This window comes from Rattus rattus, chromosome 5, assembly GCF_011064425.1.
Source record: "Rattus rattus isolate New Zealand chromosome 5, Rrattus_CSIRO_v1, whole genome shotgun sequence".
In the NCBI taxonomy this organism is placed as follows: Eukaryota; Metazoa; Chordata; class Mammalia; order Rodentia; family Muridae; genus Rattus; species Rattus rattus.
In genome coordinates, this window is record NC_046158.1 from 98,529,903 (window position 1) to 98,544,981 (window position 15,079).

The 15,079-nt window shown below is 39.6% G+C and overlaps 2 protein-coding genes across 6 annotated transcripts in view; one reads left to right on the plus strand and one right to left on the minus strand.

Moving 5' to 3' along the window:
* Tmem87a (transmembrane protein 87A) overlaps nt 1–7,070 on the minus strand; it is a 45,026-nt gene extending 37,956 nt beyond the window's left edge. For all 5 annotated transcript variants that reach the window (XM_032904003.1, XM_032904001.1, XM_032904002.1 and 2 more), the window contains exons 1-3: nt 6,887–7,070; nt 5,687–5,747; nt 511–596 (exon numbers count right to left, since the gene is read on the minus strand). In XM_032904003.1, the coding sequence (XP_032759894.1) occupies nt 511–596; nt 5,687–5,747; nt 6,887–7,042 (303 nt within the window). In that variant the 5' untranslated portion in view covers nt 7,043–7,070. The remainder of the gene's footprint in view (nt 1–510; nt 597–5,686; nt 5,748–6,886) is intronic.
* A 557-nt stretch (nt 7,071–7,627) lies between these two features.
* Ganc (glucosidase alpha, neutral C) overlaps nt 7,628–15,079 on the plus strand; it is a 50,116-nt gene continuing 42,664 nt past the window's right edge. The window contains exons 1-3 of the mRNA XM_032904005.1: nt 7,628–8,033; nt 9,307–9,369; nt 11,668–11,776. Coding sequence (XP_032759896.1) covers nt 8,005–8,033; nt 9,307–9,369; nt 11,668–11,776 — 201 coding nt within the window. The 5' untranslated portion in view covers nt 7,628–8,004. The remainder of the gene's footprint in view (nt 8,034–9,306; nt 9,370–11,667; nt 11,777–15,079) is intronic.

The following is a 15,079-nucleotide window of genomic DNA, read 5'->3' on the forward strand; positions in this document are numbered from 1 at the left end:
TGGCATGTGAGTCCTGGGAACTGAACTCAGGTCCTCTGGAAGAACAGCCAGTACTCTTAACTATTGAGCCATCTCTCCAACCTTTGTTTTAATTTCTAAAAGAGAAAAACAAACAAACAAAAGCCTCAAGGAAGACCAGAAAAATTATTCGGCAAGTTAAGAAACCTGCTGCCAAGTCTGGTGACCTGAGTTCAATCCCTAGAACCTACACAAATGGTCTTCTGACATTCATACTCATGCCATGGCTATGTGTGTACAAACACCACAACAAACTCAAATGTTTAAAAAATTTTTTTAAAAAGGGCTTTTTAAGCCCGTAATTTTTTAAAAGACTATGAATTCTGAAAGCCTGAAAACTGCTGACACAGGTCTGCAGACTGAGACTCATGGGCTATGGTTTCAGCGCTGATGGGCCACAACCACATACTACTCTTTCGTCTGTAAAGTTAGGAGGCTGGGACCAGATGACCATTAAGTCAAAGGAAAAGTCTGTTATTTCATATTCTTTACCTTGAAATTGTAGATTTCATTGTAGCAATCAGCACTTTTCAGAAACCAGGTTATATTCAAAGACTGGTCACAAGGCTCACCATCAACTATGAAAGAAGAAATCATTGTAAACACGAGGGGGTTCCAAATGAAGCAGTCTTTCAGCATCTCTCTATCAATTTATATTCTTTTTATTTTCCTCCCTAGCTTAGATACTCAATATTCCTTCTTTAAACATAAGGAACTCGGGTCATACAAAGAACTGTTTTGTTCTTTTTTCTTGTGTTTGTTTTGAGGCAGGATTTGAGGCTAAGCTGGTCTCAAATTCATTGCCATCCTTCTGTCTCAGGCTCCCAAGTGTTGAGATTACAGGAGTGAGCTACATTCCCAGATTCCTAGGTAGCCTTTAGATAACATTGCTGCTCCCTCAGAAATTGTAGGTAAGCAGGTTTTCTTTCTTTATTCTCTTTGGAACTATAGGTCTATTCCTATGTCCCAAACCTCAAATTTCTAGACTTCTATAGTATTCAAGTATTTACCAGGCAGAACACACACATACATATGTTCGATGTTAGGTTAAGAGAGGAATGGGGAAAAACAAATGGTCAAAGATCTTTTAAAAGTCCATAGTTCTACTGGAGAAATATAGAAAAACATTATCAGAGATAGCATAATATTTGATTGTTAAATGGTTTTCAAACAGACCCACTGAGAGAAAATTCATGGCTTGGTCTTTGAAAATTGGCAAGAATGCACAAAGGGGCCTAGAGAAATGGCTCAGAAGTTAGGAGCACTGGCTGCTCTTCCAGAGAACTAAGGTTCAGTTTCTAGCATCCATATGGTAGCTCATGGTTGTCTGTCACTCCAGTTCTGGAGAATCTGATCTGACAACCACTGCCTACCCTTATTGATAACATCAACCTAGCTCCAGGTTCAGTGAGAGACTCTGTTTCAGGGAATAAAGTGGAGACAGACAGATATACAATTGACAGATATCCTTCTCTGACCTGCACAGGCTCACACAAACACCTGAACACACACACACACACACACACACACACACACACACCACACACACCACACACACCCCCCATATTACGCATACACACAACAAAACCCCACAGTTTGGAACCTGATATTTGAAAGAACCAAAGCACCACTCCTAAGATGTGATAAGGTAAGTCCAACTGTCCTGGGAGAGGCAGAGCAAGATGCCAGACTCCTGTGTGCAAACACGCCAAACATAAGCACGACAGCAGGGCTAGGCATTGCTTGCCTGAACTCTAGCACTTAGCAGGTGGAAACAGGAGGGTCAGGAGTTCAGGGCCAACTGCAGCTACATGAGACTGTCTCCAAAAACAACAACAACAACCACAGAAACCACACATAACTGCATTTAAAATTTAACTTTTGGCTTACAAAAGAAACATCTAATCAAAACTTCCTCTTTGATTCTAGCTTTGGATGAAACAAAATACTAAAGATGCCTTAATCTTTGCAAGCATAACAAAAAATCAGTATGACTACATTTAGGAATCTTTTTTATTTATTTACTTTATGTATATGAGTGTTTTGCTCACATGTATGTCTATATCATGTGTATCCTGGAATTAGAGTTATGAACAGTTGTGAATCACCATGTGGGATAATGGGAATTGAACTTGGGTTTTCTGCAAGAACAAGTGCTCTTAACCACAAGTCCAACTTTCCAGCCCCCGGAATCTACTTTAATTCACAACAAAAGATGCAACCAGGAAGCTATAACCCACATATTGATTCCCAGCACTTGGGAGACAAGCAGATCTCTGTGAGTTCCAGGCCTATCTGATCTACATAGTGAGTTCCAGGATAGCCAGAACTACATAGAGAAACTCTCTCAAAAAACAAAAAATGGGCTGGAGAGATGGCTCAGTGGTTAAGAGCACCGACTGCTCTTCCAGAGGTCCTGAGTTCAATTCCCAGCAACCACATGGTGGCTCACAACCATCTGTAAAGAGATCCGATGCCCTCTTCTGGTGTGTCTGAAGTCAGCTACAATGTACTTATATATAATAAATGAATAAATCTTTAAAAAAAAAATAATTAAATTTTAAGATAATAAAAATAATAAGCAAAAAAAGGTTTCTAGTTTTGTTTTACATGGTTTTCTCAAAAAGCCTTTAAAACTCTTTTTAATTATCATTTTATGTATATGGTTGTTTTGCCTGTTTTATTTATGTACCATTAATGAGCCTGATGCCCAGAAAGGCCAGAAGAGGGTGTCAGATCCCTGCAACTAGAGTTACAAATGATTGTGAACTGATATGTGGGTGCTGGAATCAAACCTGGGTCCTCTGAAAGGATAGCTAGTGCCATCTCTCCAGCCCCTACACTAATTTTAAAATGTCTAACAGTTTTTGCAGAGCTGTATTAGAGTATGCAAAAATCTGACCAGCTGAGAATTTATGGAAAAGATAAAAAGAAAACTATAATTTGGCTACTAACAGGGGAGAACATAAAAAGATAGGGATTGTTATTTTAAAATCAGAAAACAGGGCCAGCAAGGTGGGTCAGGGAATGAGTCTAAAGTGCCTAGTTCTGTCCCCAGGAACCACATGGTAGAAGACGACAATGACTCTGTAAAGTGATTTCCACGCATGCACCATGCAATGCCTTCACTCACAAGCATACAGGAAATAAGTGGACAGACAGATGGATGGATAGTAGGATGGAATTTTTTAGATCGTTAGGAAAAGATAAGCTGGGAATTTTGTTACAAACATAGAAGTAAGTATTAAAGGACAGGTAAGACATGTTTAGAACTTTGAATTACAAGCATTGAGAGAGAAAGAACATGGTCCCACCTGCGCTATAGAAGCCATACGCCATAATCATAAAGTATAAACTCAAAGACTGGATAAATATGAGAAACAACGGGGATAATAAAGAACTAAAAACAAGATTTAAGGAGCCTTGAATCTTTCAAAAAACAACAAAATGCAGACATTTAAAAATATGTAGATTGTTAAACTTGGTGAAATACCGTGTGGTCAAAAACAAACTAGAAAAAGGCAGTACACAGAGGAGTACAACACATCATCAAGGTGTGCTACAACTACAGCCTTCCACTCCTCACAGCTATGAGTAACAGCCGGTAAACCAACCTTACCAGACCAGAGTAAATTGGTTCAAATCAAATTTAAGTCATTAGGAGACATTTTCTCAGATGTAGTATTATTCAAGCTTTTTTTCTGTGGCTGGATAAAACATCCTCAAAGAGCAAGTTGGGAGAGAAAGGGTTTATTTGAATATGAAATTCCAGGTTCACTCCATCACTGGAGTAGTCTAGGCAGCAGAAACTAGAGGCTGCTAATCACATCATATCTACTCTCAAAAACAAGGAGGGAGGAATTAATGCATGCATTCATGCTGTTCAACTCAGATTTCTCCTACACAATTCAGGACCCAAACCCAGGGAATGGAACTTCCCACATTGATTAACATAATCAAAACAATCTCCCCACACACATGCCCACTGACCAACCAGATCTAGACAACCCCTCACTCAGATTCTTTTCCTAAGTTATTCTGAGCTGTGCTGTTGGCAATTAAAACTGTCATGAGTATATTCTTCACAGGAATTTACCTACTCCTTTCACTCCCACTAGTGTGTAGGCTCAACGAGAGAAGAGAGGTTTTCTATCACTTCTCTGGTACTTAAGAGTACTCAGCACACAGAAGTTATTTTACAACCACTTATTAAACAAAAGAATAAAATTACCCAACTATGACTTTATTGCATTTTCAGGGAGAAAGGCATGCTCAAAAAACACATGGAGCAAGATTTGGATAGTTTATGTCTAATATCCTAGCACTTGAGAAATTGAGTCTAAGGCTGGCCTTGGGCTACCTAGTAAGAACCTATTTCAAAAAAACAGAGAAGCCTGGTAGGCAGTGGTGGTGCACACCTTTAATCTCAGCACTTGGGAGGCAGAGGTAGACAGATTTCAGTGAGTTCTAGGCCAGTCTGGTCTACAGAGAGAATTCCAGGACAGCCAAAGTTATAGAGAAAATCCTGTCTCAAAGCAAACAAAAAAACAAACAGGGTCACATGACATGATGATCTAGAATACTATCCCCACCTCAAAACAGAGCTACCCAAGATCATGAACTTCCTTAAAAAAAAAAAAAAAAAAAAAAAAACCAACAACAACAACAAAAAAACCTTTCAGAACTAAGAGGAAGTTTTAGGTTTTAGTACACACGGGACAGTTTAGCTCCAGATCCTGTGTTTCTCTCACTAGAAAAACTGGTTTTCCTCTATACAATGCCTATTTCCTGGTAATATCTCTGAACTCAATGTTCCTTCAAGTGTTAAACACTCCCTTGGTAAACATTCTGAATATCTTAGTCAATGGTCTCACAAACTTGGGCCATGTTTTCAGTAAACAGCTGATAGGCAACAAGAACAAAATTTTGTTCTGACCCAGAACAGATTAAAAATGATGCAAGCACTCGACAAACAAAATTATTCAGCTGAAATGTGATTAAATATATAATTTATATAATAAATATACACACTGTATAATGTAACTCAATAGGAATTCAACAAAGTATACATTGAGTATGCAATACAAATATGTAAGATAAGCTACATATAATAGTGTATCTACACATAATATGGCAAACTGAGAAACAAGAGAAGACAATAAAAATTCATACAAGTGCTCAGAATATTACTCACAGATCGGACTTTATATACTAAATATTTTTATCTAAACAATGCCAGGTTATTACATTTCTGGACTTAAAAATATATTAAGGGGCTAGGGAAATGGCTTTGTTGGTAAGATGCTTGCTTGCCACGCCAAGCATCAGGACCTGAGTTCAGATCCCTAGTATTCATGTAAAACTGTGATCCATGCTGTTAATTCAAGTGCTGGGGAGAAACATGCAGGAAGATCCCTGGGACGTGCTAGTCAGCCAGTCTAGTCAATCCTCAAGCTCCAAGGTCAGGGAGAGCCCTTGTCTCAGAAAAATAGGACTGACAGCAACTGAGCAAGACATAGCAATTGACCTTTGATCTTCACACGTGTTCCTACATGCGTACATGTTCCTATATGCATATAAGTGCACACACATACAGAAGCAAACCAGGCAGAGAATAATTTTCTAAGTTTAAAGGGCCCGAATAACTTACTAAAGTTTAAAAACTCACATTTCAGTACGATGGTAGTATTTCTGAAGAGAATCTTTCCAAAATTAAAATAACTTTTCCCCTGCAAATATAAAAGAAAGATAATTAACATCAGGACATTTCTATTTTCAAAACAGAATATGAATACCTACATTTATAAAATATTCAAATTAATTTTCTTAATCAGAAAGACAGTAACATTTCTTTTAGTGAAAGTCAATTACATCCTAACTATTGGCTCTTGCCCCTCCCAGCAGGCTATAAAGCCTATGTGGGAAGCTGCTACAAACTTCAAGCTAACTTAAAAGTGCTTGTGAGATGGACAGTTCCTTTTCTTTTTTAACTCACGAATCATTCCTCAGAATAACCGATCATTACTTTGAATAACCTTTCAGCAGTTTTACTTTTAAACTTAAAAGGACTTAACTATTAATCATTTCAGCAACAAATAGAAAACTACAATTCAAAACCCAAAAGTCTTTACTAACGTGAATACAAGCTGTAATATTTGCAATATAAATGTACAGTGAACAGGACAAAAAAAATGAAGCAAAAAGGTCAGCAAAATGGCTAATTGTTTTTAAAGCAGTTCTCACTTAAATCTGGTTTTTGTGGTTTTATTAGTCAAAGGAGACTCTAAAACTGGGAGGGGAATAGGTCAACGGAGCAGTTAACTATCCAAAAGAAAGGCTATCCTTACCACGTAATATTTTTGAATTGTTTCGTTTTGGCCATTCCCATGTTAAAATGCATTTTTTTTTAATCCCCAAGTCTTCTAATCACAAAAACATTTCGAAGTTTAAACCAAACCACTTCATCCATAGAACTATTTTTACAAACACACACACCAGTTAAAAATAGTCTTCTAGTCACATATTCCTTTCATTCGATACCTAGGTTGCTGGATTTTGTAACATTCTAGTTGAAAGAGAAACTACTGTGTCTACCAGTGTATTAAGTTTCTCTCCTGTTCGGCGCAGAAAGTTCTGTTACTCTCCCGGTAAGAACACGCTTGGACCTGACACTCCTCCTAGCCTACAGCAAATGGCGCAACTCTCAGCTCTGGGCAGGTAGGAAGGACCCTTTCGGCAGCTACTCCGACGCTCTGGTTATCCCACCCACTTTCGGAACCAGACTTTCGAGAAATCTTCCTGGACCCCTTGGGCCACCGTAGCCCCACCTCTTACCCTCTCCAGACTCAGTAGCGACTCCAACACTCACCGACGGCATCGGTACGTGCCACTTGGATCTATCCGCAGCAAACACGGGTGCTGGACCTGCACCAAGAAACGACAATGGGAACGGCTGCGCCCCTAAAAGAAGAAAAATAACAGGAGACACCTGAAGCCACGCAGCCACCGCCATCTTCACAGCCATAGAGCGTCTACCAAAAGCATTGAGCCTTCTTCCGGCTAGCTAGTCCCGCCTTCTTCCGGCTCGTCCCACTCTCTTCCGGCTTTGCTCTGTGGGCGGGATTATCCGGGTCCTTGAAACTGCGGAGTTTTTTCCCTCCGACCCTCGGAGCGCTCCCGTAACTTTGAGCCTATTGCGCAGGCGTCTTCCTGTCTCGCTGCTATCGTGACCTGGAGGTGAACTACCAGAGTTTTGAGGTCTGGTGCTTCCCTCTGTTCTTCCAGCCGTTAAAGGAACTCAGTGCGTCGGTCAAGTCTTTGCTCTTCCAACTTCTTCCTGCCCCTCATCCTTTCTAAATCAAGGTCAGGCGCCGGTGAGACGTCTGTAGAAGCGCGCATACTGGATGCATGATTGACATCCAGTTTTGAGTTCTCTGGCTGTCGAGCTGCGAAAACAGAACCTGGAATTTGACAGGGCTGGAGTAGAAACGATTCATGAGCTCCAAAGTCCCGTTTGACCCTGAAAGACTGTGGGTCAGCTGCAGCATAGTTTGACAGGCAACATCAGCGTCCAGCGTCCAGAAGGCACTCTCCACTTAAAACAAAAAGTGAGGAGAGATCAGTCAGGTTAGCTTTCGATATTGTAGAGTGAAACAGGCCCTTATTGGTGCTTCCTGTTTCTCACACTCTAGATTTTAACCTCTAGGGCAGCGAGCACATCTTCTCCGCCAATAAAAGCAAGGTTCATCAGCCACCCTCAACCAAGAAATATTTACCAAGTATTATTATCCCTGCAAACACGCTGGTTTATGCTTAAGAAAGTCCCAGGTTGGGGAAAAAAAAAAATCAAGATTGGCCTCTGCCTGAAGGGGACTGTGATGAAGTACGGGTTATAATTTAGCAAGCCTGCTTGTTACCCGGGTTTTTAAAGATCGCCTGAAGCTGTGGTCTGAGAGTTAGGAGCCAGGCAGAGTTAACAGGGAAGCCATGGAAACACCTGAGAAAAAGGAAATCAGGTAAAGGGCAAATGCCATCCTCCACCCCCACCCCAAGAACTGACTCCAAAAACAACCTAGCTTTGATGGCTTCACTTACGTTTAAAAGCTCTTCCTTGAATGCTAGTTGCTTCATTGTTCTTTATTGGTTCTGGAGGGGTTTGGGTAATGCTAATAGCTAACCTCTCAAAAAGTACTTTCAGGAGGATTAGATAACAGTGGGAAGGTTGCCTTCCAAACTCTAGGACATGGATTTTAAGCGGACTGCCCCACGCCCCCCACTTAGGAGGCTCCATCTCTTCCTGAACCTTTCCGAAGCTCATTCTTGAAACTGGAAACAGTTCCCCCTGTGAAACTGGAAACAGTTCCCCCTGTGAAACTGGAAACAGTTCCCCCTGTTTGCACACTGGATTAAAATAAACCGTACTAAAAACCAAGTTTAACGAGGGTTTCTTTTTCTTTTTTCTTTTCTTTTAATTATAAAAGTTTCTTGGCTGACTAGGTGTTTTCTATCTCTCCAGACCTATTTTTATAGTTTAGCTTCTTTGAAAATCATGGACATGCTAACTGCAGGTGCAGGAAGCCACACCTCTTCACCAAAGCTAGTGCTTCCCATCCCTCTTATAGCTTGTAGCTCTTTTAACCAGAGAAAGGCTGATTGAGATACATATAAACAGTAGTAACTTATATCTTCTTACATTTTATTCCAGATACAGTTCTTTGGGAAACTTGATTTTAAGGGCTATTAGCCTCTTAGCAGTTTTTCCTTCTTGTGTATTCCTATGACTCTAGTCCTTTTTTTTTTTTTTTTTTTTTTTTTTTGAGGATTTGGAGCCTTATCTTGTGGTTGTATGTTAGACTTTAACAGGACATTTAAGTACACTATGTCCTCAGGTCTAAACTCTCAGGAAGTATATGTTCTGAAAATATTTGACTCTCTAAATAGGAGAGTAGATTACTTGTTTGGCTTGGTTTAGATTTCAAGTTTTGGTGGTGTGGCTCTTATCTTAAAAGTCCCTTCCTTGTAATTGGCAATGCTTTTCCATAACTTTCAGACCAAGCCCATGAAAATACTTTGTTGTTCATTTTGGTAGATTTACAGAAGGATTTTGTTCTGCAGCTCACAGTCTGCCACCCCATAAAGTCTTATGTTACAGCAGTGACACAATTTTGCAGTACAGAATACATTCCAAAGGTTTATTTTGCACATTTATACTATCACTAGGGAAGGTACAAAAATTGATCTAGCAGTTCTTAAGTAAAATATATTTCTTTAAAACGTCTTTTTATATAGTGTTGAAGATGAAGCAGTGGATAAAACCATTTTCAAAGACTGTGGCAAGATTGCGTTCTACAGGTAAGTAAATTTATCACCCAGAGAAAAATTCCTGACGGAATTCCTAAATTATTTTCACTAGGCTTTTGAGCACTGAGGGGCTAAGAACATACTCTTTAGGAAATCTAATATTTGCTATTAAATTATTTAAATCATATTTTATTTTTAAAAACCAAAATAATTTTAAATAATTTTTAAATGTGTGTTCTTTCAAAGATAATCGACTTACTTGGTTTGGAACTCACATAGAAAGAAATAGATTAAAAGTATTAGTACTACCTCTGCCTTTCCATCCCAGTTCTCCTCTTCTTCGTATATTTATTAATTTCTTATGTATTCCTCCAGTATTTTTGTAACTACATATATTCTTATATCACCTTGTTCCTTATACCTACAAATAAGTTTGTATATACATTGCTCTGTGCCTCCTCGACCCCTGATTTGTATTTTAGTCTGGAAAGCTTCCACTTCAGGACTTGGAGATTTCCCTCTGTGCTCACAGTATCATGCTGAGTAGGTGCATGATAATTTATTGGGTTCCAGCTCCACTTGCTAGAGCCTTGGGCTGTTGTTTCTTCTTAATCTTTTGCTATGAGAGTACCACCATGTGAAGAGTTGTGCCATTTCCTATACACACAAGTGATTTATAAGATGGTTTTCTAGGAGCTGGAGATGTGGTTCAGCCGTAGAGCACTTCCTTGTGTGCAGGGCTCTGACCTGACCCTTAGTCCTGAAGAAAAATTTCCCTCTGTAGGGGTCTTTCTTACTTACTTTAACATTCTAAGAGGTTATTTGAGTCTAGAAAACAATGCCTTTAAAGTCGCTCTAAAAATAGTCTACTTTGAGGAAATCCATGGTGTAGTTGGTTCAAGAGCCTGATTTATACCTACTTTTAGATGATTCTGGAACTGAAATCTTCAAAAAAAATCATCAAAATTAATTTTTTGTTTGTTTATTGATTGATTGATTTGAGGATTTTTTTGTTTTCCTTTTTGTTTTGTTTATTATTTGAGACAATGTCTCATTATGTAGGTAACAACTACCTGCCGGCATCTGCCTTCTGAGTGCTGAAATTAAAGGTGCTATACCACCACACCCAGCAAAATTTGTTCCACATATTTTTAAGTTTCTGTTTCAGTCACTATCTGTTCTAAATGAAGAAAGGATGCCATTTTTAACTCAAAACAGTTACCTTGGGGATGGGGGTGTTATACAATGAATAACTAGTCATCTTGTTAAGTCAATAGCCTATAACCAATTTCCACCAGACTCTATTGAATTACTACTAAAGGTTCACTTCCTGAAAAGGAGGAGGGAATTTAAGTTCATAAAAGTTATTTTTCAAATTTGGGCTGGGGAAATGGCTTAGTTGGTAATGTACTTGCAAGAAGGCATGAGTTTTATTCCTAGAACCTACTGTAAAACTATTGTATCAGTCATGGGTACTTGCAGTCTCCAGTACTGGGAAAGCAAAGACAAGGAGATCTCTAGGTCTTGCTGGCCAGTCAGGCTAACTTACTTGGCCAGCCTGAGATTAGTAAGAGATACTAACTTAAAGAATAAAAAGATGAACAGTCCCTAAGGAATGGTACCTGAGGTTTTTTTTTTCTGGTCCCCAATGACATGTGCATGTACCTACAAAATCACATGTACCTGTACACACACACACACACACACACACACACACACACACACACACAAGAAAGTTGCCCACTTTCTCCACAAAGAAGACAGGATGCCATTCTTGAACAATCATGTTGAAATTAGTATTAATTTAGCAATAATTTTTATTAGAACTCTAGTAATATCACATTCTTGGTACTTTATAAGAGTACCAATACTCCTTGCTAGTCACTTACTGTGATAGTGAATTTACTCATATTCATATGAGGATAGTCTATTAGATGCAGGGAGTCACAAGCAGTTCTCATATATTTGTTTACTTGTCTCAGTTTGCTTTCTGTTGCTGGGATAAAGACAATAGCCAAAAGCAAGCTGGGGAGGAAACTCCCAGTCACAGTCCATTATTGAGAGAAGTCAGGGCAAGAACTCAACGCAGGAACCTGGAGGCAGGACTTGAAGCAGAGGCCATGCTTTTCCTGGCTTGCTCAGCTACCTTTCTTACACCACCTGAAGCATCACCCACAGTCACTGATCCCTTCCTCAGCACTAAGTTAAGCAAGAAAAACCCCCACAGACTTTCCTACAGGACACTCTGATGAAGGCTTCTTTATTCTAGCTTAAGGTTCTCTCTTTTCAAATGTCTCTACTTTGTGTCATGTTGATAAAACTCCCCAGCACAGTGCTCTTTATCTGTAGGCGGCAGAAACAGCAGCTCTCCAAGAATACCACCTACCGGGCTTCACTAGGCTCCGTCAGCACAGAACAGGACAACACCAGGTTCCAAATCAGCAGTGAAGCAACTAAGGTAAGATGCAAGAATAATCTGCTTTTGTGTTTACTGAGATTGAATTAGATACATTTCTAGGACAGCTAATTTAAACCATCTATGCCTCAGTAGAGCTTTGCTGGAGAAGAAATATGATCTTTTTCATATATACTGATCCTACATTCACTCATTCACTAATTTTTGAGGTCATGTTGCATGTGGGCAAAGTGACTTATAACTTGGCTATTTAACTGAGGCTTCCCTTGACTCCCGAACCTCCTTCCCCTGTTTCCCAGGTGCTGTGTTTGCATGCATCTTCCACCATGCCCAGTTGACCCTACGTTCACAGCGACGCAAATATTGACAGTTTGCCTGTGTGCCACATGTTTTTCTAGATGTTTTACATGTATTATTTCCTCTTGTTTTTATAATGCACGTAAGACATACAGTGTACTGTCCCCAATTATTAAGTAAGGAAAACGAAATCTAGAAAGACATTTGCCCAGTGTCACATAGGTGTGTTTTTTCTGTCTTTGACAGATCCTATCAAAAATCCATACATGCTCCAGAACTTTTATATAGAATACAGTTTCTCATGAAGCCTGAACAAGGGGCAGATTTATCAAATGTCCAAAGTTAGGCTAGGAAACAGCTAAGAGTATTATGTAGTGGGAAACCCAAGACATGAGTCTTCTGTGTCTGAGCTGTCTCACTAGTATGTCACCATGGTTACTACAAACTAAAAGAATTACCATAGGATATCTTAAGAATTCCTACTCACCGTTCAGTTCATACACTACTTCAGATGTGTCACAAAGATGGGTCAGTTATACAAGTGTTTTGAGCTGGACCAGAAAGCTCAAGTTGGGCTGGAGAGATGGCTCAGTGGTTAAGAGCACTAACTGCTCTTCCAGAGGTCCTGAGTTCAAATCCCAGCTACCACATGGTGGCTCACAACCATCTGTAATGAGATCTGATACCCTCTTCTGATGTGTCTGAAGACAGTGACAGTGTACTCATATATAATAAAGAAAGAAAAAAAAGAAAGTTAAAGTCACCTAATGCTTCACTCTAGCCCTTACTTTTAGTATTCCACCTCCTTGTAAAACCACCCTGAGCTTCCAGAACATCTCAGTCCAATATGAATTAACTGGTAATTCTTGAGTTGGAAACCTAGTTCATTAAGACTGGTCTGGGTCCACTCACAACTTACAGACTGACCCCACTAGCTCACCATTTCTAGTTCTCAGACGTTGACTTTCAACTGAAGGTTGTGTGACATCTCCTTGTGACTGCTGCAGCTCCTGTCTTGTAGTGCTTTCATGTGGAAACTCATCAGAAAACAAAATAAAAATTATCGCACAACATTGGCAGAAGGTTCTGAAAGACCTTAATTGAGAAATTATTAGTGTTGAGCAAACTTGACTCCCAGTAATTGGAATGGCTTTCCAGGAATCTTTGAGCTAACTACCAGATGGCAGGAACTTTCTTGTCTTGGTCGTTGTTGTTGTTGTTGTTTCTGATAATTTTCTCATTTTTCTTCTTCTCTTCATTGTGTCTGCCACAAGGTGTAGTGACCGTAATCTGGAAATAAAATCTTTATTCTTCCTTGGGGAAGGCTTAGTGGATAGAACTTCTTAAATAAACTACTATTATAAAGACATTGAGCAAGGAAAATGAGGCAGAATTATTTCAAATACCAGAAATAAACCAGAATTAAATTCTCAGCACAGCTTGACACCAATGCTGCTAGTGCCAGACTCCTGCACAAACCTTCTCATGTCAGAGTAGATCATTTTTCTCTCTTTGGATTCTGGATGTTAGAGGCAGACGTAGAATAGTATATCGGTTAATATAAGTTACAAACTAGTCAGGGAACAGACCTAGCTTATGGCTGAGGCATTTATTCATAAAAATAAGCCTCTGAGTCGTTAATTAGGAACTGGAGCACAAATAAAAAGTCCATGGTTACAAGAGACCAACAGAACTGGATGTCCTCCAAAAAGAAGACTTTACAGTTTGGAGGGCTCCAGAGGATGGATTTCAAGGGAAAGAGGAAGTCCATCGAGAAAGAACAAAGTGTCTGAAATGCCAACCACAAAGCCTCCAAGACTGGGAACTTTGTAAATACTTAAAACCTGCTCAGATACTTGAAAATATCAAAGCTGTGTAGGAATCTGTTTGCTCTCAGGCAAATATATATTTTAAAAAGTCACCTTGAAATTCTGCCTGACTCCATTTTAATGTCCCAGTAATATGCAGAGTTGAAATAAGTAACAGGGACTTGAGATCCCATTGCCCTCTGTTGCTTTAAGGGACAGTGAAGATGCAGGCAGTAATCTGAGAAGTTGTCTGTACTCTACGGCCATCTCATTGCATAGGAACAGGGCCAAAGGTTATTGCTAGGCTAAGACAGAGGTATTAAGGAGTTTGCAGTCAGGTGCCAGTGTGGTCCGGAGACTTGAAACAAGCTATATATACATTCCTAATAAGAACAATAGTTTTTCCTCTTTTTTTTTTCAGGTTCAGAGAAACAGTTCATAATCTAAGAGGAGCATATTCAGCTCACAGCTGCAGTTCTCAAATTGCACTGAAGAGGCAGATTCTAACAAACCCAGAACTCCTGGTGCCTGCCTGCCCCCGCACTTGTACAGCATTAAATGATTAACTTCAGAGTTTGACTACTCATCATGCTTGAAATACAATTCCTTTCCCCAGATCCACTCCTAATAAGCAATTAGGAAACAGAATCGAGCTTTATCAGTATTCTTTTAGTTTGCTTTGGCTGCATAACAAAATACCATAGACCAAGAGACTTAAGCAACAATTTTGTCCCTAAATATCCAAGGTGCTAGCACATCTGCTATCTTCCTGGCTTACAGATGGCCACCTTGATTGAAAGACACAGGCAAAGCAAATTCTGGTCTTTTCTTATAAAGGAAGTAGTGTCGTCTTGAGGACTCCCCTCACCAGCTCTTAGAAGCCTAATATCACGTAGAGTTAAAAAAGTTGTACATGTTCGTAAATATACCAGTAAGTGTTCGATAAAGAAGCTAGTAGAGGAAAAATCTAAAAGGAAAATGTCCCCCCCCCTTTTTTTGTTTTTTTGTTTTCTTTTTTTCAGAGCTGGGGACCGAACCCAGGGCCTTGCACTTGCTAGGCAAGCGCTCTACCACTGAGCTAAATCCCCAACCCTGAAAATGTTCCCTTTTAAATACTGCTCAGGTTTAGTTTTCCCTACCAACTTTCCGCCTTGAATGAAAACGTGCCATGTGTGGAGAAGTGGAGATCTGGTCTTAGGCACTCATCAATGCAGGGAAATGTATGTTGCCTTCTGTGACT